Source organism: Serinus canaria, chromosome 7, assembly GCF_022539315.1.
Source record: "Serinus canaria isolate serCan28SL12 chromosome 7, serCan2020, whole genome shotgun sequence".
In the NCBI taxonomy this organism is placed as follows: domain Eukaryota; kingdom Metazoa; phylum Chordata; class Aves; order Passeriformes; family Fringillidae; genus Serinus; species Serinus canaria.
The window spans coordinates 29,683,242-29,708,045 of NC_066321.1; the positions used below are offsets into that span (position 1 = coordinate 29,683,242).

The window sequence follows — 24,804 nt, forward strand, 5'->3', positions numbered from 1 at the left end:
GAAGGGAAGGGAAGGGAAGGGAAGGGAAGGGAAGGGAAGGGAAGGGAAGGGAAGGGAAGGGACGCTCAGCGGCCTGCAGTTTATCAGCGCGGGGGCTGCTCAAGCGAGCTGGAGCAGCGGAGCCATGAGCGGAGGCAGCCGCGCATCGCCCACAGACAGGCCCGGCCCCGCTGCCCTCAGGGCCCCGCTCTGGTTTCGCTTTCGCCTTCGCCGCCTTTCCCAGAAGTCACGTGACGCGCCCTCCGCCCGGGAACGCCCCCGGCCCGCCCCCGCGCACGCGCACTCGGGCGGGCGCGCGGCTCCCCGAGCGCAGCCGGCACCGTGACAGCGCCGAGCCGGAGCCGAGGTGAGGGGAGCGGGCGTGAGGGGATGGGGGACGGCGCTGGCGCTGCCTGCGCCTCGGGGGCTGGCGGGGTTAGTGTCCGGTGTAACTAAAGCTGTCGCTTCCTCAGGCTGCTCTCTGCCCGCGGCACGCCCACCGAGCTTTGTGCTTCGGTGTCCTTGCACCTGGGGAAACGGGAGGTGGCTCCCAGCGGTCTTCATTCCCGACAGGGACACCCCTGCTCCTCCGTCGCCTGTCGCATCCGCTCTCAACTCCTCGCTCTCCACAGCTCACCCTCTGCAGACCTGCCCTGCCCGGGAGCGCTCGAAGCGGACCCCTGTCCCCAGCACGGCTGACGCTGCTCCCGCTGATCCCGTGCCTCCAGCATCGCTGGGCAGCCTCTGCTGGACAGGTGCGCTGCTCCCTCCGTCCCTCCCTCCCTCCCTCCCAGCCGCGGCTGGGCCGGCCGGAGCGCGGGGAACGCGGGCACGGAGCCGCCGGGCGCTGGAGCGGCAGCCCGCGCCCTTCGCTCCCGATCGGCCGCGATCCCCGGGAATGGCAGGAAAGGAGGTAGAGGAGGGCCAGGAAGGAGCCCTGGGGTGCATCGGGTGGCCAGCACGTCGAGAGGGGTGATCAGCCGTCTCTGTTCAGCCCTAGGGAGGCACATCTGGAGTGCTGTGTCCAGGTACAAAAAACACCAGGAGCTACTGGAGAGGCTCCAGTAGAGTTCACAAAGACGATGAGGGATGTGGAGCACTCTCTTACAAGCAGACACTGCGGGAGCTGGACCAGTTTAGTCTGGAGTAGAGAAGACTGAGAGGGGATCTCATCATTACATATAAATATCTCAAAGGCAGGTGCCGAGAGGATGGTGCCAGACTCTTTTCAGCGGTGCCCATCTACAGGATGAGAAGCAGTGGCTGCAAACTAAAACACAACAAGTTACGCCTCAATGTGAGGAAGAATTTCTTTGCGCTGAGGGTGAGAGAACACTGAAACAGGTTGCCCAGGGAGGTCGTGGAGTCTCTCTCTTTGGGACTGCTACAAGCACACTCAAATGCTGTGTTAGCTGTAATCTGAAAAGCACTCATTAAAAGCCTCCAAGCCCTCACTTTAAACATAACAGTTTTAACTCCTTTGTTTCTTGTACCTAGCACACACCATTCAGCAGCTGAGGGCACTGACATAGAAAAATGAAAGGATTTGGTAGAAAGGGGCATAGAAGATAGACTTTCACCCTGATGCTGCCCTGTTCATTTGGATGGGTCAATTAAAAAGCAATTAAAAAGCAATGATGTGAGTGGATTTGCATCTCACCACTCATTTTCTCAGCCTGAGCTGTTCCTTGGATGCATTTTTACATGCCATTTCCACTACAGGCTGATAACCTGCAGCATAGAAGGCTAAGTGATCTGCTTCTAGAGACCCTACATCAGAGCTAAAGCCACTCTCACAAAAGTGTTAGGACTGAGAGGAGCTGTTCTGCACAGTCTTAGTTCATTTAAGTACCCTGTATCTGCTTCACAGGTTACTTGAATTTAGCCTTAAACTATGATCATGAGAACTAAAACACCTAGGAAAAAACATCTTTCCAGTACTTCTCCATTTAAAGTGACTTGAGATGTAGTCCATTTTCAGAGCAGGCAAGTGTGGACACAAACAGCAACTGAAAATGGGCACTTAGAGGGGTCTCTAAATTTTTCACTCATACTCTTGGTGCTGGGGAATACATCTGCACAAGCAAAAGGTGATACTCCAGATTCAGGATCTCAGTTATGCAGAGTACAGGTATCAAACACACAGGTCCTCATTCCATATCTGCTAAGCAAGAGAGCAGTAACACTAGCAGTACCCTAAGTGCCATGAAAATGGGTTCAGAGGAAAAGGAAAAAAAGAAAGCACCACACAGCCACTCACTCACTGCCTCTCCTCCCTACAAGGTGGGTTGGGGAGAGAATCAGCAAGGTAAAAGTGAGGCATTATGGGCTGAGATAAAGACAGTTTAACAGGTAAAACAAAGGCCATGTACACAAGAAAGGAAAAGGCAGGAGTTCAGCCATCCTAGGAAAGCCAGGCTCCATCACACCTAACAGTGGCTTGGGGAGACAGACCATCATGCAGAATGTCTCCTTTCCTCCTTCTCCTTCCCCGAGCTTGGTGCCACATGGTCTGGAATGTCCCTTTGGTCAGCTGGGGTCAGCTGCCCCAGCTGTGTCTCCTCCCAGCTCCTTGTGCACCCCCAGCCTCCTCACTGGTGGGGTGGGGTGAGGAGCAAAGGGCCTTACACAGGTGCTGTGTAAGCCCTGCTCAGCTGTGACAAAAACATCCCTGTGTTACCAGCACTGTTTCCTGCACAAATCCAAAACAGCCCATACTAGCTGCTGTGAACAAGATAAACTTTATCCCAGCCAAAATCAGCACATCCTCCAATTTTGTCAATGTTCAAGAAAACTTCACATTTGTTATTTTTCACCACTTCAGTCCAAATACTACTTAAACATTTACACTGGCTTTTTTTTTTTTTACCCCTTCCTCAGAATGTCTCAGTGGTATCAACTCCAGCAACTTGATTCCAAGTTTTTGGAGCAAGTTCACCAGCTATATGATGACAGCTTTCCTATGGAGATCAGGCAGTACCTGGCACAGTGGTTGGAAAACCAGGATTGGTAAGCCCAGAAATTAATTAGGCTTTGGGTGGTGTGATAAGCAGTACCCTCAGAAGGGCAGTTACAGACTGCTGGGGAAGCAAGCTGCTGGGTGATCTTTTGCTGGTAGGATGCTTCAGTAGCTTTGTGCATGCTCCAGCCCCTCTTCAGAGCTTTCTGGAGGGGCCTGATACCTGGAGTAAATGTCCTTGCTCATGATGTTCTCAGTGGCCCAGAGCAAAAGTGGCTGGGCCAAGTTTTAAGACCAGTTAGGTACTACCTTGTCTCAAAAGGTGCAGAGCACTGTGACCCCGAGATGATGCAAGGTCTCTGTTTCAGCCTGCACGTTCAAGAGATGAGTCAAGTTCTTCAGTTTTCAGTCTCAGAATTGTTTATTGTATCTTAAATATACAAATTTTTCTCCTGCCCTGCCGAGGTCTGTCCAGCAGGACAGTTCCAGGCACTCTGCCTGCCCCCAGGGCAGTGTTATCTCTTTATACTAAAAACTACATATAACATGGTTACAATTACTTTCCAATACCTATCACCTATGTTAGACAGTGAGCCTCTACTCTAAACCAGTCTAAAAGTGCCAGCATCACAGCAGAAGATGGAGGTAGAGAAGAAGAAAGGCTGGACACGCCCAAATCCCTCCATCTTGCCCCCAAAACCCCTATTCTAAAAATCCCAAAAATCTACTTTTGCACCCAGTGATAATTTTACTATGACACTCCTTAAACTGCTGTGGCTTGCAGATCTTCATCCAGAGCTGGCAGTTTGCTCCACGGGTCATAATGGAACCCACAGGTGCTCTGGGCTGTGTGCCAGGGTCTCTGAGCCCCCTGGCAGGGGTCCCAGCAACTCTGGACACCCAGAGGGATGTCCTGAGTTATGACTCCTCCATAGCATCAGTCTCACTCTTCAAAGACTCTGAGCTTCTGCCATGCTTTCTGTGGAGTGTCTTCTCTTTGAGGGGCGGTACAACATGCACATGCATCAGGGCCACTTTGAGGTTCCTGATCTGCATGGAAGGAGTAAATGAATCTGAACAGAATGTGGCAAAAATAACAGAGAAGCAACATTTCTGTATCAAGGAAAGTAAAACCAGTTAAAAGAATGAAACTGGCTTACATTTGAAGGCAATTTCAGTGCTTGCATCTTCTACAACTGGAGTTGGGGATTAAAAACCAAGTATACCTGTATATATTTCTTGGTTCTTGCATTGGAAGTGTATCTAACCCAAACATGCTTTAAATTATTCCAGGGAACATGCGGCCAACAATGTTTCATTTGCTACACTCTTATTCCATGAGCTGCTGTCACAGCTTGATGATCAATTCAGTAGATTCTTGATAGAAAACAACTTTTTACTGCAGCACAACATAAGGAAAAGCAAACGTAATCTTCAGGTACGCCTGGGTTATCTATACAATCTACACATCTATATGTTATCTATATATCTATACATGTGCTTGGTTTGCTTCAGTGCAGTTGGATGCCTCTAAGCAACTACCCTGCTGTGAGGGGTTTTTACAGAGGATATGTGAGAATCCTGATTTAAAAGCCAGGATTCAAATGTTGCTCCATTTTTGTTTTGATTTGCTACAGTTAGAAAGTTACAGTTTAATTATCAGCTCAGTTACAGTTTGAGAACTCTGGGAAAAAGAAAACCCCTCAGGGTAGCACCACCCTGAGCAGGGCAGTGCCCAATCCACAGCACATTTCAGCTTTGTGTGCAGGTAAAACAGTAAGGTGGAATTTGCATCCAGCCTGGACTGTGTGTTAAACCAGCAGCCATACCAAGGGGTGGGAGGGTGGCTCTTGAGGGATGAGCTCTCTCTAGGACTGTAGGGTAGTATCCCACAACTCCCAGGAATGTCTCTGAGCCTTTCCTGCCTCTTTGTATGCCAGTGAGGAAACTCGCTCTTGGAGCTGGTTGTGGCCATCACACCCTGTGCTCCTGGAGCAGGCTATGACCAGTGTGTTCCCTGAGACTCACACTTGGGTCATACCCTAATGCTTTTTGCCAATCTGAAAGTTACTGAAAGGCAAGAAATTATGTGTATGGACTTGAACAACAGACTGTGTCTCTAATGCTAGGATAACTTCCAAGAAGATCCAATACACATGGCAATGATCATCCACAACTGTCTGAAAGAAGAGAGGAAAATACTGAACTGTGCCCAGGCATGCAATGAGGTAACAGTCTTGAAATGGCTGCTGCAGTTGTATCTTCCCTTGCCTGTTGTTTGGGGCAAGGGAAGTGGATGAAGACTGGCAGGGGAAAGAGGCTGTCCTTCTCTGCCCAGTAAGAGGTTCCTTAAAAAGAGAAGAGAGAGCACTGATATGTGCCAGCTGGAGAACACTAATTTGTATCAGCATGGCTGGACAGCCTGGCTTTTTTCTGCTGAATGAAGCATTTGGAGGATAAATGGCCAGGAAATAATTTTTTTTCCTCGAGTGACATGAAAGCTATGCTGGTTCTTTTAATGCCTCTGTAGTATGATGTAGCCTGATATGCCAGTTGGATTTTATTTTAATAATTAGTGCTTAACTCATATATCCAGTAAGATTTTAGGTTTGTTCCTCCACATTTTACTCCCCAGTTTACTCTCTATTAAGCAGCTGAGCATGCTTCTTTGGACTGTCTCTGGAAAAATGATGCATCATTCTCCTTCCCTGTTGTCTCCAAGTATTTCTTTCTAATTTTGGTGGTGCTTTGGGGTGTTTTTTTAGTGAAGCCCTTTTCTTTCTTCTCAATTATAGGTAAAGCCATATCTTCTCCTTCATCATCTGTTCTCCAGCTTCTCACCTTTTTTTTTTTCCTTTACATGAATTGTTTTGCAATAAAAATTCTGCAGCTGGGAAAGGCACGCAAAATATATAGATAGCTGTAATCCATTTATGTAGAAATAAAGTGATGACTGACCAGGCATGTTAATTCCCAATAAGGAAATACCTCTGTTTATAGCAAGGCTTTGAATGTGCAGTGTGGGAAGAGCACTTAGGCTAAGGCTTTCAACAGGGGGCCCTTTGCAGCAGTGTCCAAAGCAGCTGCTCTAAGAGTGTGACTCTGACAGAGCCCCTGTAGCTGCAGCACAGCTGTTTGGTCCTGGCACATGGCATAAAGCACTTGCTGCTGCCTTTCCAGTACACAAAAAATGTGGGTCATCAAAAAGGGAAAGGGAATTACAGAATGGTTTGGATTGGGAGGGACTTTAGAGATCATCTACCTTCTTCTAGACTGGATTGCTCAAAGCCCAGTACAGTTTGACTTAAATCCATGATGGGGGACCTTTGGCACTTTACTAAAATAAATACTTTGTTTCTTTCAAATTCACCTGAATTTGATTTTTTTTTTTTTATACTACAAAATTTTAGTATGATTCATCAGAACAAGCCATACTTCCTCAGGTTGTTTGTCAACAAATGCCACTCATTTACAGTAATGAAAAAAGTTATGGGTCCCTCTGTTTTGACTTGTTCTGCTTCTTTCTTCAGATGGAAGTAGGGAATGTACAGAACACTGCGACTGGGATGCCAGACAAACAGAAGGAGCTTGATGCCGAAGTAAGGGCTGTAAAAAGCAGTGTTTCAGTAAGTATAATGTAACTTTTCTCAGTAGGGTTTGTTGATTTGCAGATGCTGAAAATTAGACTTGATAAAATGACAAATAAAAGTAAGGTGGGGTTTTCCCACATCTATAAACCAGGGATTTCCTGGGCACAGGAAGTACCTTGTGTCTGAATTTAGCAACAAAAGCATTTTACCCACCTGAAATACTAGCAACTGACGGGAAAAAAAACCCTCTTAAGTCACAGCTGACCAGTTTCTTGCTGACTGGAAGATGTACTTTTTTTTAGCACATATATGTTTGTCTTAATAAATACAGTCACAACAGAAAGCTTTTCTCCAAATAGTACATAAGAATTTGAAAGTTTAAAATGCTATGTGCTGTTCCAAGTTCTACCACTCTAGCCTAGGTTCTCTTCTCTGTGAACTTACATGGCTTGACCACAAGGGCATTTCCATACTTTATAATAAACAGATTTCAGTTAGTTGGGAAGGAGGAAGGATGTATAAAAGGTGATAAAATGTAGAAATATTTCTTGTTAGTCTAGGAACAGACATTGCTATAAAACTGGACTTCATGTCTGTCAAGCCTGGTACCTGGCAGTTCCTAATCAGATCAAGTCTTGCATTACTTGAAAATATTAAATAATTGTGGCCACCCTCACTTGCATTACAGGACGTGGAGCAGGACATCAAGACATTAGAGGATTTGCAAGATGAATATGATTTCAAATGTAAAACCCTGCAGAACAGAGGTGAGTCATTTTTCAAAGACATCCCCTATTGTATATAGTTTGTCAGAGTAAACTGCTCTTTATGTCAGGGCACTGAGCCTAATGATAACACAGCCAAACTTGTGGTAATGTCCCTTGTTGATTAACTCTGCTTCACACTGATACCTAAATTTCTTTTGTTCCAAGTAACAGAGTCTCCTTGTTAACATAGCATTCCTTTGCCCTTTTCATCCCTTTGCCACTAGAAGTAGCAAACCCTGTAGGCTCTGTGACCATTCAACCATACACTTAATTAGTGATGTTTCACAAATGCCAAACCTGCTTTAGGTTTTGTAGCTCTTGTGTATCAAGGGAAACACACAGAGTCCATGCTGGTTCCATTGTACAGTTCTGTCTCTGTTGTTGAAGGCTTTGTTGCAGAAAAGGCTTTAGTTTCTAACACAGCTTGGCAGAGCTGACTATCCCTTAGAACAGGGACATTTTCAGAAGGTACTAAGGGAAGCACTAAGCCAGCATCTTGCTTTTTGTATTTATCCCCTTCTCACCTCAGCATTTCCCCCACCCATCCTTCAGCACTCCTTCAGCCTCATATTCACAATTTGGACTTATTTTACAGAACATGACTCCAATAGTATGTCTCAGGAGGAATACAAGAAAGAGCAGCTGAATCTCCAGCACATGTTCTTATCACTGGACCGCAAGAGAAAGGTAGCATTCAAGTTTTCTTTCAGAAGTCAGCAACTCTTATCTTAAGCACACGTTCATTTTCATTGAATTGACATAAATTAGCAGTAGGAAAGTTTCTTTAATTTATCAGTTTAACTGAGATATTTGCAGAGTTTTGCAAAACAGAAGAGCACTAGCTAAAACAGTACTTATTTCTCCTGTGTGAAGTATTTCTAATAAACAGGGTAATCTCATATTCTGTGTAGGATGTGGTGAAGGAGATAGTGCAGCTGCTGCAGAACACAGAGCGCATACAGGCTGCCCTTATTAACAATGAGCTGGTGGAGTGGAAGCACAGGCAGCAGACAGCTTGCATTGGTGGGCCCCCCAACGCCTGCCTCGACCAGCTGCAGACCTGGTAAGTCTTTTGTAAGACCACATTTAAACCATGTTATGAAGGAGCACCACATCTAGGAAATATACGGATTATTTATATGATCCCTTTTCATTCTGTCTTAGCATAACTGCATCCATTTTATTACCTCACCACATTTCCATTGAGCACCAAGTGTATTCCAGGCACTGCCATGTCCTCAGGGACAGTCACCTGGCTGGTGCCTCTGCACTAGTACAATGTAAAAAAGTGCTGAAAGTAATAAGATTGTGTCAATTGTAGGTTCACCATTGTGGCTGAAAGTCTACAGCAAGTTCGTCAGCAGCTCAAGAAGCTTGAGGAACTGGAACAGAAATTTACCTATGACCCTGATCCCATCACAAAAAACAAACAATTTCTGCAGGACCTAACACACAAGCTTTTCCAGCAGCTCATCCAAAGGTAATAGACCATAAGGATCTTTTGGGTATTACCATGAATAAATAGATGAAGAGCACCTTCCATACCATTCCCTCAGTATTACCTACATAGTATCTTTTCATTTTCCAAGGTTTTCCTAAGTTTGTCAAACTTTAAACTGAATTACTGGTTTTGAGATTTACCCCATATAGGATTTCCACAGGTTCAGGCCTATGGAAAGGGTTTATGCTCAGTCGTTTTTTAAGTTATCAGGAGCTTTGCTGCAGTACACATTGATTACAGAGTCAAATTCTCAGTTTGTTCATTCACTTTTCACTTCAAGCTTCAAAGTTCAAGTGAAAAGAGGCAAGAAACAATCTGCATCAAGCTGTGCCCAAGAAAGATACACACAAGATTCTCCAAGCCTTTGTCACCGGACACATCATCTTTGCCTCCAGCACATGGAGGCCAGCCTTGCCTCTGTACCACCTTTTTGATGCAAGTTACTGTAGCTGGTAGTTGCCTCACATAAGATCAGAAACCTATTCTGTAAACACACAGTAGATAAAAATTTAGGGTGTATCAAAACAGGCTAGCCCCAGAAGTTTGTTTCATTGAGCTGTCCCTCATCAAATCCCCTGCTAGTGTATCCATGCCTTGGGCATGTGTTGTTACACAGCACTGTTACTGTAAGTATTCAGGAAGCCCTGGGAATGGCAAACTAAACAACACTCCTCACTTGCACCATGCTAATTGCAGCACAGTGTTTCCTTGCTGTTTGATTTCGGGCAAGTGTGATGTAGCAATCTCCCTCCTCAAGCCATCAATGTATTGCAGAAAAGCCAACACTTTAAAAATCACTATTTCTAGCCCCATTGTGTAGATTGAAGCTGAGTGACTCAAGTCTATAGTATTACTGGTAAATCAGCATTCTTTTAAAGTTCACTTTTATATGGTTTCTTATTTAAGAGCAGTACAGATAAACCATAGTGCCTTTAACCTCTTCTTCCCATAGCTCCTTTGTGGTAGAGAGGCAGCCTTGCATGCCAACACATCCTCAGAGGCCACTGGTCCTGAAGACAGGAGTGCAGTTCACTGTGAAGCTGAGGTATGTTTTCCCCTTTCCCTGTTCCTTTTTTGTGGTAAGGCTTTCCTGTCAGTGGCTTCCTGCAGTCCAGAGGACTGCACAGCCTGCCCTGCAGCCCAAGGGCTGAGGCAGGAGGATGGAAGTGCCAGGGGCAGGGTTTTTCTTCTGGCAGAGCTTTACTCACATTCAGCTTTTACCCTTTCCCAGAAGTGGGGTGTACCAAGTGTGTGACAAACTCAACCAAACAGCAAGAAGACACATGCAGAGCACTTTGTCATGCCAAAGAGTAACTCGTTTGCCCATTTAGTTTTATCTCTAAATGCTGTCTGGTATGGAGCAAGTTTGGGGCCTCCATGTGGCCCCCAAGTGTGCTGAAATATCTGTGGTAAGCAACACAATAGGAGAAAACCCATATTTTTCTATTGCTGATGCTAAAATAAATAATTCTCTTTCCAGATTACTGGTGAAACTGCAGGAACTGAACTACAACTTGAAAGTGAAAGTTTTATTTGACAAGTATGTTGCATTTATTTCATCCCTCTTATGTAATGGTAAACAGTTCCCCCACTCAGAAACCCAAGAGCAGTCACATTAGAAATGTTAAGCAGGCCAGCAGCAAGCTGGTTCTCCATGGCAGCAGGTACATCCTTCCCCTTTCCTTACCCATTCCCTTGCTCTAAATCTCTCTCTGCCACCAGAGACACGTCACAAAGTGCAGATGGCCTCAGCTTCTCACCATCAGCTCCACAGAGAAGAGCTCACTACTGCTAAATCAGACATGGGGCAGCACCTGGGCAACAGCCACTCTGCTGGGGTGTTTTCACCTGGATTAGCATGAGGTGACAGTGTGGAATTGGACTCCACCACTCCTAGTCACATCATTTAGTCATCTCTAGAATCCTTTACTTTTTGGGTAGAGTCTAGCAAGGATCATAGTTATCCTCAAGCTGCCTTTGAATAAGGGGTATAGTATAATCTACCTACCTGTAACACATGACATGTTCTCAATCAGAGAAAAAAATTACAGCAGTTGAAACAGATTAATACCAATCTTTTGTATTTTGCAAGGCGTTCAGGTGAGTTTTGCACTTACTTCAAGGGCAGGGAAAGAATTGTGACAGGCTGTCCAAAATAATGACAGGGACTGTTCTATCAAGAAAGCAAGTGGGTTTTTGTCTTCCCATCCAAGTAATTTTGTTCACTTGAAATGACTCTAGGGTCCAGAAACTTGCATAGGATAGTAAAAAAGTAAAAAAGAATTCTTATGTGGCTGTGGGAGGCAAGTCTTTGAGAAATGCACTAGATAGAATGCAACTCAGTAAACTCCCAAGTGCTGGGGAAACCAATTCAAGTGATGCAGCAATTTATCCAACAAGTTTAAAAGCAGATTTAGAGTAGCAGAACTATGTTCTTTTTTCCTCAGAACGAAAGTTAAAATCTTTATAATAAAAGAAAGTACTTCTGATTATAAAGCCCCCATAGCAATATCAAGCCTCAGTAAAACACAGGCTGTTTAGCACAATATTTATTTTGACTGCTTTGACCAATTGCCTCATCTTTTGCACAAGAATTTCACAAAAGCATTTTACCAGTTCTCAGCCAGCACTGTCAGCTGCTAAAACATGCACATTTTCTGTGTCTTTGGCAGAATCTTTAAAAGATTATTTTGTCTTTTTTTTTTCTTGACAGAGATGTAACTGAGAAGAACTCGGTCAAAGGGTACGTGGCATCAGAGTTTGATATATTGACATTAGGCTCTTTCAATGAATGAGATTTAATTACATTTTCTCTCTCTTTGTGTAGGTTCAGGAAATTTAATATTTTGGGAACAAACACAAAAGTAATGAACATGGAAGAATCTACTAATGGAAGTCTTGCAGCAGAATTCAGGCACTTGGTAGGGGGTTGGTTTTTTCTTTCTTTCTATTACTGATACAACCACTTAATTTTGTAGTAGGGCATGGTAGGAAGGAAACAAATTGCTTTTGTTATTGAAGTCCTTATTCATTTTTTGTGTAAAGGGGAACTGTGATTATCTCTCCTTTTTCTTTGTTCTGTCCTTTTTAAAACATTTTTTACCTGTTTCAAAATCAGAACCAATCAAATTGTGATTGCTTGTTACTGAAAAAGGGACAGAAATGCAAACAAGATTATTTGCTGCCATACAGCTTATGCTGCAATGGGCTCTTGGGAGAAGGAAGTTAAAAAAGCCTAGAAAGGCTGGGCCTTTCAGAGGAAGGTCCATAGGTAGGGAAATCTGGAATAGTTTAAAGAGCCTTGAGTCTGGAAGACGAAAATTGTCAAAGAGTGTGCAGATGCAAGAGAGTCAGTGCCTTTGGCAGGCTATGGGGCACTTCTGATCTGCAGATTGTGAGGGAACACTCTGGTTCCATCACTGCAGGAGGAGAGGAAAAATGCAAGTCCAGAACCAGCGAACATGGAACTCTACCTTCATTGTTTAGGACTGAGGCTGTCTAGAGTTTATCATCTGATTCAGAGGGATACTTTGATAAACCAATATTCCATCTGATCCTGATTTCATACTGTTTCTCTTCCTAAAAGGCTTCTTGCATAAAAACATTGCAAAATAACTGTGCAATATCTTTTTTCACACATGAACAGTTTAAAAAAGGGTAGTACTTCCCTACAGTTTAATTCTTTGGCTCCCACAGTTTAGAACCAAATAAAATCAGACACTAGTGCAGCAAGTTTGCCTACAGTTGAACAGGTGGAACTCTACCACTTCCATTTGTGGCTGCCATAAACAAGTGACAGGTTTTTTGTTCGTTTGCAGCAACTGAAAGAACAGAAGAACGCAGGGAGCAGAACAAATGAGGTAAGCAGCACTAACCTTTCCTTTGTAAAGGAATACTAATACTTTCCTCTGCAGAATACTAACAAGGCATTCATTTAATACAATGCTCTCTGCTCAGACCCATGAAGACACACGTGGGATGAGAGATGATGGGAGAGGAGTTCAATGTTTCTACAGAGTGATCCATGTAGGAAGAGCCTGCAAGGAGAGCTGCTGCCAGAATGGCAGTGAGGGACTCTCCCACACTGGCATCTGCCTTTAACAGGGCTTCCTGGCAAGCACAGATTTTTCTGTGACTTACAGGTAGTAGTCCCAAAAAAACCCAAAAAACATGCCTGGAGAGGCAGTTTTAGGATGTCAGCACTGTCACGTGACTTTGACCTACCTGTAGGCTCTTGCTGAGATCTAGAGCATGTGACCATGGGCAGAAAAAGGTTTTCCTCATGATAAAGCCCCATTACTTCACCCTAGGAACTTTCAGTCCCTGAAAAGTTTTCTTACTTTTTTTTTTTTGAAGGGTCCTCTGATTGTAACAGAAGAGCTTCACTCTCTGAGTTTTGAGACACAGCTGTGCCAGCCTGGTTTGGTAATAGACCTAGAGGTAAGTCTTAAATCAAACAGATGCACTTGAGTTCCTGTGTGTCACTTGTGCTGACAATCTTAACTTTTTTCTCTCTTTTTTTGTTTTCTTTTTTTTGTTTTTTTAAGTACTGGGATATCACATACTTTCAGTTATTTCAAATTATGGGAATGACACTTCACAGCAACTCTGTACAGACACAGAGAGAGAATTCTGTCAGATCTCTGGGTAAATAAGAATAGATGTGCTTTGCAAAATGTCTGATACCTAGAGGGCTTAAACCACAGGGCTGGTTATCAGTTTACATTTATTTCAGAAGCAGTCTGCTGTGAACTCTACTGTCACTATCAGTGCTGGGATAACTGAAACTAAATGAAAGTCTTTATCAGATAAAAATCACCCAAGTCTTTCCAGTATTTCATCATACTTTCTCCCCTACATACAAACTTTTATAGAAAAAGTCAAGATTAATCAAGCAGGGAATTAAAACAGAAATGGGTGTGTGGATAATCTCAAGGACGATTGTGGCAACAGTGCAGGGTAACCTGACATGTTTCCTTTTGTGGGCCTTTCAGACCACATCCCTTCCCATTGTTGTGATCTCAAATGTGAGCCAGCTTCCCAGTGGATGGGCTTCTATCTTGTGGTTCAACATGCTGTCTACTGATCCCAAGGTATTTGCAAGAAAAAAAGATGTTTTATCAGGTACTATGTCTAATTTTCAAGCATTGTTTGCAAGTGGCTGCTGCATTTTAGCTCTGCACATGACTCATAATGAGTTTCAGGTGTAGAGAGGAGCAGGGACTTCCCTGACCTAAACAGAGCAAGCTTTGAAACCATAAGGGTAGTGTACATGTATTCAGGATACACAGCACATAGTGAGAAGCCAAATAAACATTCAAGAACTCAATTGTGGTGCACTTGAGTAATCCAGCAATTCTGCCTGCTGGGAGAAGACCTATCCAGAGCCCCAGAGATTGCTTTTCCTGGTAAAGAGTGCCTGGAAGTACAGCTGCCTGCTTCTGCAGAGCTGTTGCAAGCTGACATCCATTCTTAAACCTGGAGCTTGTTTGGGCAATACAAAAATTCAAGTGGCATTCCAAAATTAATGTTTGTTAACTATAGCTTGTATTTTTCTCTTCCATTCTAGAACCTGTCCTTTTTTCTGAATCCACCTTGTGCAAAGTGGTCTAAGCTTTCTGATGTTCTGAGTTGGCAGTTTTCTTCTGTAACAAAGAGAGGACTTAATGCAGATCAGCTGAGCATGCTGGGGGAGAAGCTTCTTGGTAAGATCTGCTTTCATCACAGATGGCCTATCTGAATTAAAGCTAGATCTGCATCTTTTCCTGCAGCCCATTTTAAGTTTCCCTTTCCTCTCACAGCTTTCCCCCTCCTAGAATATAACTTTGTAGCAATGAAGCATTTTCTACTTTTCAGTATGGCAGAGTTTGAAAATGAGATCACGTCATGAAAAAAATCTGCTGTTCTAACTTGGGAGTTTTATGCATTGGAGCAGCACAGATTGGGCCTAATTCTGCCTTTTGAAGTATTATTCACATTTAGTCAGTCTGTGAAGTGGATGTTTCTTGGCATCTCTTGGGGTTTTTTTTTTTGATCCCCCTCCATTCATTTTAACTTCATGCTTGCATGCCCCCAGCTACGGTGGGCATTCACTCTGCATAAACACAGTTGCAGTATCAGCATGCAAACACTATGAAACTGCTAAAGAATATCAAAATGAATTATCTCCCACATGAGTGTCCTTAATAAAAGCCTCATCAGCCATGGGTTTTGTTTCCAAACTCCTTGCAGTTTGCCTGAAGAGGCAGAGCGCTTTACACTGCTACTGATTCTTGCACAGTAGACTCTAGATGAAAAATACTATTGATTCAGTGTAGTTCATCAGCCTTAAGTTTCAGGGAAAAAATTATATTTAAAGGCATTGGAGATTAGTGTGTCTAGGTGGCAAGTACAGCATTCTGCTCTCTAATAACCTCAAGACATAAGATCTGACAAAAAGCTGTTAATTTATTCAATTCCTTTTCAAATTTCTACAAGGAAAATAATTATATTTTTCTAATTAACCAACATAAAGAGACCAGTGATATATTTCTGTGGCAAATTTTCATTTCAGAACTACAGGGATTTTGTTGAGCTCTGGTAGGGTTGCTACTTAAATCTTATCTCTATAGATAAAAATATTACAGAGCTGAAAAAAATCCTGGTTGCTGAACACTATCTGCAGGATTCCTCAGTGCAAAGAGACAGAACCAGCAGGCTGCCAGGGCACAACCTGGCTGCTGTTTTTGCAGTGTGAAAGTTGACAGAATCTTGATCTCTTAACACCAGCAGTATCAGTAACAAGCTCCCTAACCCAGTTTATTTTTAGAAAAATGACAAAGAAAAGCATATTTATGGGAAGCATCTGGCTCTGACTCTAGTCAGGGTCTGCAAAGCTCCCAGCTACTGTTGGCCCAGCACAGGACTTTTCTTTGTGCTTTGGATATGGTTATGGAACACTGTGGACATACAAACAAGGCTGAGGGAAACAATTGCAACAGGAATAAGATCAGTCTCAGGTTGGGGTAGACTTAGGAGTCAAGAGTTTCTGGGGCAAAATCCCGCAAATCACCAGAATTAAGGTAGGAAAGTGCTTAATCTTAGAGAGATGCTGCAGGGTCTGCTGAGCCTGCAGAGGAGCTTGTGGGCTGCAGTCTTCTTGCTGTGCTGGCAAGAACTGTGTAAGGATTCAGTTTCCTTCCTGGAAGCATTCTGAAGCTGGCAAGTGTTTGGTGCAGCACAGCACAGAAAGTGTCAGGATGGATTGGTACCCATTACACAAGGGCTGCTCACACAGGCTGGGCTATCCTAAAACCTCCCAGAGGGGAACTTGGCAACCTCCCCTGCAGTAGCTGTGAAAGCACAGCAGCCTGCCCTTCCTTTTCTTTCTTAGTCCAACAGCTGCCTTCCAAATTAACACTCAGAACTTGGTTTGCTAAGTACGTTTAGCCCTACTAGGGAACTTATGGAACATAACTGAAGTCAAATTTATTGTGTTCAGGGCCAACAAATGGAGGATCTCAGGATGGCCTTATTCCTTGGACAAGATTCTGCAAGGTATGCACACAGTTTTAAAAACTGAGATGGAAGAGGGATCTCATCTTGCTTTATCATGGATTTTGTTTGGGCTTTTTTTGGTTGTTCCCCCCCCCCCCCCAAGGTGCCTACTTTTCTAGTAGCATCCCCTTATTATTCTAGACCTTACATGGTCATAGGAGGCTTTGGTGGTGATGTTAAAGTAGCAGCAGGAGGAAAAAGAGCTTGCAATGGCAAGGAGTAGATGATTTTGAGACTTTTTTTTTTCCTATGGAGTCTACATGGATCAAAAACAAAGTCTTTCAAAACAGCATCTCCATTATTATTAATGCAGCTGCTATTAATAGAATAGCTCTCCATTTTGACTATTACAGAAAATGTAAACAAAAAAACCAAGATGAACAATTCTTCTGTATCTTAGTGAAGAACATTCCCCAGACCGGGGGAAACTCGGTCAGGGTGAGGATTAACACAGGGTGGCCAAGAGGGTCAGTATGATGACAGAACATGGAATTTCACAGCCCTGAAGCAAGACAGGAGGACTCTTCACATTTTTTCCAGCGTTAGATCCTAAGCTGGTATAGATAAGTGGGAGATCACAGCAACCAGGAGCAGACCCAAGGGGAAGAGCAAGGCTCTGGTGATGTACAAGCAAAGTCATTGATACATATGCCTCATAAGACATTGAGATCCAGGTCTCAACAGAAAGTGTCTCTAAGGTTTTCTGCTAGCCAGCTCAGTCAAAAACCCCAGAGGCATGGGTTTGCATGTCCTACAACTCCAATAGGGATAGCACCCAGGGAGGAACAAGAGCCTTTTATCTGCTCTTAGATCAGAGAGGTGAGAGGCGATGGATCACACATTTGTGGGTACTGGAGGCTCAGACAGGCATTTTATTTTAACTCATGTTTTATTTCCCTATTCTCCCCACTCCCATCCCTGCCTTTTCATATTCTGAATTTCAGGAAAATATAAATGATAAAAATTTCCCCTTTTGGCTGTGGATTGAGGGAATCCTGGAGCTTATTAAGAAACATCTCCTGTGTCTCTGGAATGATGGGTAAGACCTTAGTGAATTTAAAGATGTGGTCATTGCCTCAGACTTTTAGGCTACCAATTGCACCCTCAAATTGGGAAGTTGTTTGTGCAGAGTGTGGATCTTTAAACTGGAAAAATCTGCAGCAAATGAATTCTAGTAGTGAGGAATCCTCTGATGAGGCAACTGCTAAAAGCAAGAATATCAGATCACCAAGTTGTCCCATTTAAGTCACAGAGCAGGGCTTTGAATGTTAGATTAGATTCTGTTTTGCCTCTGCTCCCACTCTAAGTCAGTTCTTCCTACATCCTAGAACACAGCCAAGAAAAACTGAAGCACAAAAAAGTACAAGTCCTAGTGAGATCCATTTTGAAAACCCAAAACCCAGACTCCCTGCCCGAAGAGAGTTCCTGTGAGCTGCCTGGAGGTGGCAGCAGCCAGACTCAGAATGCCTGTGGGCCCAGAACCGTGTGCCCAGAACCTGGCAGTTTACTGATTTATTTTTAAGAGTATTACCAAGGAAGGACTCTGCCAGATGGGAACACAGTTCCATTTGCCCTTTAATACTGCTTTAGTAAACTTTTCATTCTGGGATTTCCGATTTCGGATGTAATTCTGCCCAAACTAGGCTTATTCAAAGTCACAATCCTGTTTTAGCTTTAGGCACATTATGAAACCTCATCAAACAGCACCCTCACTGTGGAGCATCCTAGCATCTCACACTTCTGCAGGATCTACAGCAGCAGGATTGCTTTGCCTTGCTACATTCAGCTTCCCATTTTTACCCCCCAGCTCCAGAAGAGTTCTGTCAAAGCCCTGTGCACTACAAGCCTTGTTTCCCTGCCCCAAACCTCCCCCTTTCTTTGCTGCAGTGCAATGGGAATATTTGTCACCATTACTGAAGCAGAGTGGCAGTTCTGGGGTTGGGATTACATGTGGATTTGGTTCAGACTTAAATAGCAGAGACTCCCCTGATATACAAGAGTAAATAATACAACCTCAGGAACACTTGCCTTTCTTCATACTTGAGAGATAGGAAGGCAGAAGACTTCCCTTACACAGAGGACACTGACTACTGAACACATTTGTTACCTAAAGTATGGCATTTAAACCAAACCAAACACAAAAGTCACCAATCAAACCCCCAAACCCCATAAAACAGGGCAGCTTACTGCATCTGAAACTCTAAGCAAAATTATGATTGTTTGGGGGTTTTATGTGCAAAGCCCACTTTCCCTGACTTAATGCACTCAAGGACAGTCATAGTACTCCAAAAGATCATTATTGATGGAGTATTTTAAGGAATAAGAAACAGAGAAAACCTTTGGGGAAAAAAAAATAGCCAACAAAAGCAAAATACCAAGCAACAAACCAAACAAAACCAAATAGCTGGGACTTGGCCAGGGTCATACCCTGGTACTGACTTGAAAATTCCCTCCCCAGTACCTGTCCAGATCCATCAATCTCTTAAAATTACCACACTAGCCTCCTTGTCTATGCAATAACATTTGCTGAGCACAGTGAATAAGTCACAAAAATTTAACAGTTCCTGTAGAAAACAAGCTCAAGGCCCAAAGCAAACCCTACACCTGTAAGAGGGTAATCTGGCAGCCAGCAAAGTTTGTTTCATTAGCCAAAAAGGAGAAACAACTGTTCCTTAGCATTCTTTTGAACCCAAGACTGACTGCTGGCTGGGATCTGACCCTGTTACACACATGTAACTTCACTTCTGCTCCCACAGCCCAGCTTTGACAGCAAAATGGACCATCATTTTTGTTCCAAGTGCAGAAAAATATTTGTATCAGCCCCCAGGCTGAAGTGAGAGTGCTGAGGGAAGCTGAGGTGATTCACAGCTACCAGGAGGCAGGAATCACCACCTGACTGCAGCCAGTCAGTCCTGCTGCCAGCTGTTCACAGGACAAAGCCTTCTGTGAGGCTTTCACCAGTACTTCAGCTCTTTTAAGTGAAGGAAAGCTTTTTAGTTTTCCTAGCTAGCACAGCACAGATTGGTTTTTATGTTGGGCAGTAACTCAGCTCTTCTTTTTCAACATTACAGCTGCATTATGGGCTTCATCAGCAAAGAGAGAGAACGTGCTCTGCTGAAGGACCAGAGCCCAGGAACATTTTTATTGAGATTCAGTGAAAGCAGCAGGGAGGGAGCAATCACCTTTACCTGGGTAGAGGAATCTCAGAATGGTAAGTCAGCAACAGAGAACCTTTGCTGACCTGTTTGCATCAGAACAAGAAGCCTCTATGCCCTTCTCCTCCACCCTGAGGACCAGCACAACACCCCTGGCAGCAGCAGGGCACAAGCAATAGCAGGGACACACCATACTTGGGGTAACTCAAACCACACAATCAATTGATCAGGGCTTCAGCTAGGACAAGTAGCACTTCCCAGGTTCTGGTTCTGGCTTGGAAGCTGGAAAGGAAAAACTGCCCAGATTGTCTTCCCTGCCTCCTTAGGCTCTCTCCCAGCCTTTAGTACAAGACAATGGCATCTCCTTCCAAGCCCAAATGCAGCTTTTGTTCCTTCCTTCCTTCCTTCTCACACTTCCCCTAGATAAATTATGTACTCACTTCGTTTTCCAAGTAGTTCTCCTTCCTCCCCTTGTCCAAGTGGGTCAACAAAGAGCTTGCTTCTGCAGTGAGCTGGACTAGTTTCTCATCCTCTCCTAAGGAAGCCTGGAGGCATCAAGGCTGCAGAAAGTTAAAAACCTCCCTTGTACCCAGTCAGGGCTCTGCTGTTATCACACTCACTACACAGCCCCACCTGTCAGCGTGGGGCTGCTGTTGACACTTCACTTTGATGAGCCCAAAACCAGCAGCAGGTGGAAGAGAAGCTACTGAGGTACTGAAAGGTGCTTCTTTCCCTTGGCTGCCTTCATTCCTGAGGCATCCAAAAGCTTAAAGAAGGTTGATAGTATTTGGAGCATTCAGGAAGGCTTATATGTCTCTCCTGATGATTCATAAAAGCCTCAAATGGTGTATTTGGATCAAACTCCCTAATAGGCAGCAGAGTTTTAATTACATAATTTGGAAGAATGTTAAAAAGGCAGCACAACCTAAATTGCTTAATGAAATATTGCAGTTAATTTCCATGGACAAGTCCCACCAGAAATTCTGAGTACAAAACACACCAGGAGCCCTCAGTTCTATCCCCCCAGCCTCCCTGCCCCACAGGACAATTCTGCTCCCTTTGCAGGCATTAAATACTTCCTGCAGCACCATAGGTGTCATCCAGGCAAGGCTTTTGCTCATGTGAACTCTGAATTTGTTGGAAGTGGCTGCAGCTTTTCTGGACACTTTCAGAAAAACCCTTGGAAGGCAGCTTTAAGAACTGCTGCTTCTCTCCTCTGCAGAGCCACAGTTCCACTCAGTAGAGCCCTACACCAAGAAGGAGCTCTCTGCCGTCACCTTCCCCGACATCATCCGCAATTACAAAGTGATGGCAGCCGAAAACATCCCCGAGAACCCGCTGCGGTTCCTGTACCCCAACATCCCCAAGGACAATGCCTTTGGCAAGTACTACTCCAGGCCCAAGGAGGGTGAGTGTGCCATGTGGGGCTCGTGCCTTTTAGCTTGTCTGCTTGTTCCTCAGCTGCTGGGCACTGCACAGGAAAGAAAGGGAGCAGTTGGCCTGAATGCCTTGGCAGCCCGTCCCATGTTTATAGGTTAAGAAAAGGTCTCGTTTTAAACAGGCACAACATGAGACCTATCAGACCAAAAACTGAAGGCCCTAATTGTCACTGGCTGTCAGGTGAGCCTGTGAACTGTTCCAGAAATGTAGGTTCCCACTAACGGCCCCAACCTGACTGGTTATGGGAGGGGGTTCTTTGCCATTTTCTATAGGAGAACAGGAAAAACTGACTAAAAATGGAATAAATTAACCAGAGTGCTGTAAAATGCATGACAGAGAGACTTGCACATTATCTGGGTCATAGGCTGTATTTTTGGTACAATAAAGGTGAAAATGTGACGTAAACTTGCTGAAGGAAAAAAAACCCACAAGCTTTTTTTCTCTCCTTGAAGCACCAGAGCCAATGGATTTGGATGGTCCCAAGGGAACTGGCTACATCAAGACCGAGTTAATCTCTGTATCTGAAGTGTAAGTTCTCACAAAAATGCTGGATTTTTGAGAACTGATTATAAGATTTTAGCTGTAGTTCATACCTCTTCATACTGTTTAAGCTGTAGGTGCCCCAGTCAAGTGTTTCCTCTTTGAGAATCTGATCACAACACATTGATGTGCTGCTGTGTTCAAAACACCATTTTTAGGTAAAAATGCTAGAACCTTGTGGTTGTACAGGCAAATAATTTCTTGAAAAGCATGTTCTCAAAGACTTGTTGGACTTCTTTGGTTAGGATGTGCACCTCTGAGTGGTCTGAGTTTTCATTTAAAGCCAGGCTGGCTTTACAAAGCCTGGTCTTCCTCTCAAGAGGCCTGGTTAGTGGCCCTTCAGGCTTGGGAGGCAGGCCGGGTAGCCCAGCTGTGCCTCATTGCTTTGGTGACAGTTAATCCCTGCTCTTGTCCACCAGGCACCCTTCCAGGCTGCAGTCTCCAGAAAACCTGCTGCCCATGTCTCCCGAGGAGTTTGATGAGGTGTCTCGGATGGTGGGCCCCGCCGAGATCGATACTGTGGTACGTGCCAGGAGCCAGCCTGGAGCCCCAGGGGTCAGCCACGACTTGCTTTTGCCTTTTCTTGCCCCCCTATCTGAGACATACCTCAGATATTTAAGCAAACCCTTGACAACATGTCTCTTCACAAGCATAGGAGTAACTGGTGATCTAGAGGTAGACTGGGATTGCCAGCAGTTGTTTTTCAAACGTGTCTGCTGGGAGAGGGGTGAAGAACAGGTGAGCAAAGCTTCCTCTGTGTGCCTTGCAGGTGGAGGAGAGATGGCAGGGGAGGAAGGGGTATCCCTGTAGTGCCTCTGCTGGGGTCTGTGCGGGAGTTCCCCGAGCAGGAGTGCAGTTTGGAAGTGCTGCCCTGCCAGGGCTGGTGAGGTACTGCCTGTTAACAGAGCAGTGCTGCCCTTGCAGGGTGTGCTTCAGAAAAAGAAACAAATTCCAGTGATCCCACCTCCCCGCCCTGAGCAGCTGAATCCTGATGTGACTCAGTGTGACTGGGGCAGAAGGTGGTCATGCTCTGTGGTCAGCAGGGACTTGAGAAGCAGGGCTGGGCCTGTGTAATGGAGGTTTCCTTTTCTCCTTGCAGATGTGTACCCATATCCAGCTCTGAGCTCTGGCTGAGCTTTCCCAGCGTCATTAGCACGGCCCATCCGCTTCCTGCATCCTGTGCTGCACTCAGTGCCTTGGTGACAACGCTCCACTGCCTTAGTTCCTCAGCCTCAAGGTCCAGCTGCAGTTTCAGCTGATGGGAATATCAACAGCAGCAGCCTGAGCAGCCTCCTTTGTTTAATTAGCAAGATGCCATGCACATCTTTGGTTAATTAGCAAGATACCATGCACATCTTTGGTTAATTAGCAAAATACCATGCACATCTTTGGTTAATTAGCAAGATACTGTGCCAAAGTGGAGGAAGAGGAAGGTGAGAATGTGAGCTCCTCCATAACAGTGATGGCAGAAACATGCATTCATTGTTTGAAGGAATTAGTTAAACGTTTAAAACAGTTCACTGTATATAGAAGGCTTCAAAGAAAAGCTGGTTTTTTTGCAGAGGTTCTGTTCAGAAAGCTTACACCTTGAATTTTTGTCACAAAAGGGAAGCACTCTACACATACCATGCCACACCAAATCCATGTACTGCTGAAGTTTGTTGTGCTTTTAAGCTCTTCTGGGCATGGCCCATGGAGAGAGCAGAAGCCCAGAATGTTACCTGCATTTCATTTTCACAAGGCATAATCTTGTGTAGGATGTTTAGCACAGTCTTTCTCAAAAAAAGCATTTCTTAGGACACCACCTTGGCACATGCTGAGCTTAGAAGCCAAGGTGCATAATCAAGACTAAAGCTTCTGCAGACTGCAGTCATCAGACAAAATCAGAACTTCCTTTTAGAAGACTGCAAAAGGGATTGAATTATGTTTTTATTTACTGTGCCTAATGCGCCAAGGTAAGGTTCTGGTCATCCCTATCTTCTGCAATAATACAGACCCCATGTAGGTTGTAACAGGTGGAATGGAACTCAGTTTTCTCATGCATCATGAACCAGGGCATTTATTTAACTGTTATTTTGAATAGCTAAAATACTTTACAGGCTTTGATAATGAAGTGGTTTTGTAATTAGGGGTAAGGCACAGGAAAGTGAAGAAGTTAAAGTTCATCCAGAGCAATGGCTGCAGGATACAGTCTGCAGTACCTAAAGGATGAAGCTGTGCTTCCACCAGGAGGAGCAGGTTGGTTTCTCAGCACGTTTGGAGGCAATTAACAGCTCTCAGTTAAGAGGCAAGGCTGTTCAGGCAGCTCTCTGTCTCTGAGGGGCCTGCCTGGGCAGGGGCTGGACAAGGTGACTTCCAGAGGCCCCTCCAGACCATCAGCTGCTGTTGGGGAACAAAAGGACTGCTTCAGTTTGGTGTGTTGTGCCAAGACATCTGATGTGCCCCTCAAAAAGCTTCCTAGAAAAAGGACCCAGAGCATGTAACACATGCATTTAAAAGAAAGCATTGCAAACTGACTTCTTTTTGGTGCCCTGAGTTACTGAGATTAACAGTGCTACAGGAAATGACTTACTGCTTTTATCTCATTGTAGCTAGCTGGATGTGTATCTGTTGCTCATACAAAAATCAAGTTGGTTGTTGAGCTATGCTTTGTATTCACGTTCTACAAGTCATTTTATTCTTCAGTTTTGTGGGACTTAGAGCAGTGGCCTTATTCACAGCTTGGTCTTTCCATAGCCAATAGTTCTAGAAGCAGTGACTTTTCCTCAATAGAATATTCTTTTATATATTTTAAATAAAAGGAACTGTCAGTTGCCACTTTTGTCTCTCATGTTTTGGCTACTTCTATTATAAAGTGGGTGTGCCAGTCACTATTTTACAACTTTGTATCTCATTTTAATCTTGTTTGTACAACTAAAGAGTTTCAGCTCTGAAGCCTGAGGCTGTGTTGATGCTTTTAATTCTCCGCATTGTTGCAGGTCTGTCTGCACTGGAGTTCTTAGAAGGTGGCTGTTACCTTTTTTTATTACTGCTTGTATCACTTCATTTGTTTGCATCCCCACACAACCTTTAATGAACTGAATTTCAATTTCTAATTTGAGTCCTCAGTAGGATAACTGATCTATGGCTCATCTTGTGGGTTACCAGGCTGTACCACTGCTGCTTTTCTCTGGGGCTAGTAAGTGACAAAATCCCTCATCTCACACTTGTCAGGCTTTTATATGAACTGTAGAGCCAGAAGAATAATAAACTGTTGGTGTGACAGAGGATAGCAGTGTAAGTCAAGAGAAAGCTGGACCTGTTCAGAGCACCTGGCCACAATTCCAGCATTAACAAA

The 24,804-nt window shown here is 44.3% G+C and overlaps 1 protein-coding gene across 7 annotated transcripts; it reads left to right on the forward strand.

The window, feature by feature from the left end:
• Positions 1–24,284, forward strand: STAT1 (signal transducer and activator of transcription 1). Of its 7 annotated transcripts, none has more exons than XM_050976987.1 (25): positions 4–346; positions 453–734; positions 2,860–2,988; positions 4,232–4,376; positions 5,068–5,166; positions 6,469–6,564; positions 7,217–7,295; positions 7,891–7,982; positions 8,207–8,358; positions 8,617–8,775; positions 9,749–9,841; positions 10,277–10,336; positions 11,510–11,539; positions 11,624–11,717; positions 12,615–12,656; positions 13,153–13,236; positions 13,791–13,889; positions 14,366–14,501; positions 16,277–16,332; positions 17,277–17,371; positions 19,404–19,543; positions 20,710–20,895; positions 21,380–21,455; positions 21,887–21,989; positions 22,567–24,284. In XM_050976987.1, exons 3-25 carry the CDS (start codon positions 2,861–2,863, stop codon positions 22,588–22,590), a joined length of 2,268 nt encoding a protein of 755 aa, XP_050832944.1. In that variant the 5' UTR covers positions 4–346; positions 453–734; position 2,860; the 3' UTR covers positions 22,591–24,284. The 7 variants fall into 7 exon arrangements, 6 of the variants coding, with proteins under 6 accessions (XP_050832948.1, XP_050832947.1, XP_050832944.1 ...); XM_050976988.1 differs by having other exon boundaries at positions 612–734; XR_007778010.1 differs by lacking the exon at positions 19,404–19,543 and having other exon boundaries at positions 1–346.
• Positions 24,285–24,804: the final 520 nt, after the last annotated feature.

Excerpts from the sequence above, each read along its gene's own strand:
- STAT1 (XM_050976987.1), top strand. The coding sequence starts at position 2,861 with ATGTCTCAGTGGTATCAACTCCAGCAACTTGATTCCAAGTTTTTGGAG. Across the intron at positions 13,237-13,790 it reads GTTTGGTAATAGACCTAGAG|ACCACATCCCTTCCCATTGT; the intron begins GTAAGTCTTAAA and ends TGGGCCTTTCAG. Across the intron at positions 17,372-19,403 it reads CTGTGTCTCTGGAATGATGG|CTGCATTATGGGCTTCATCA; the intron begins GTAAGACCTTAG and ends TCAACATTACAG.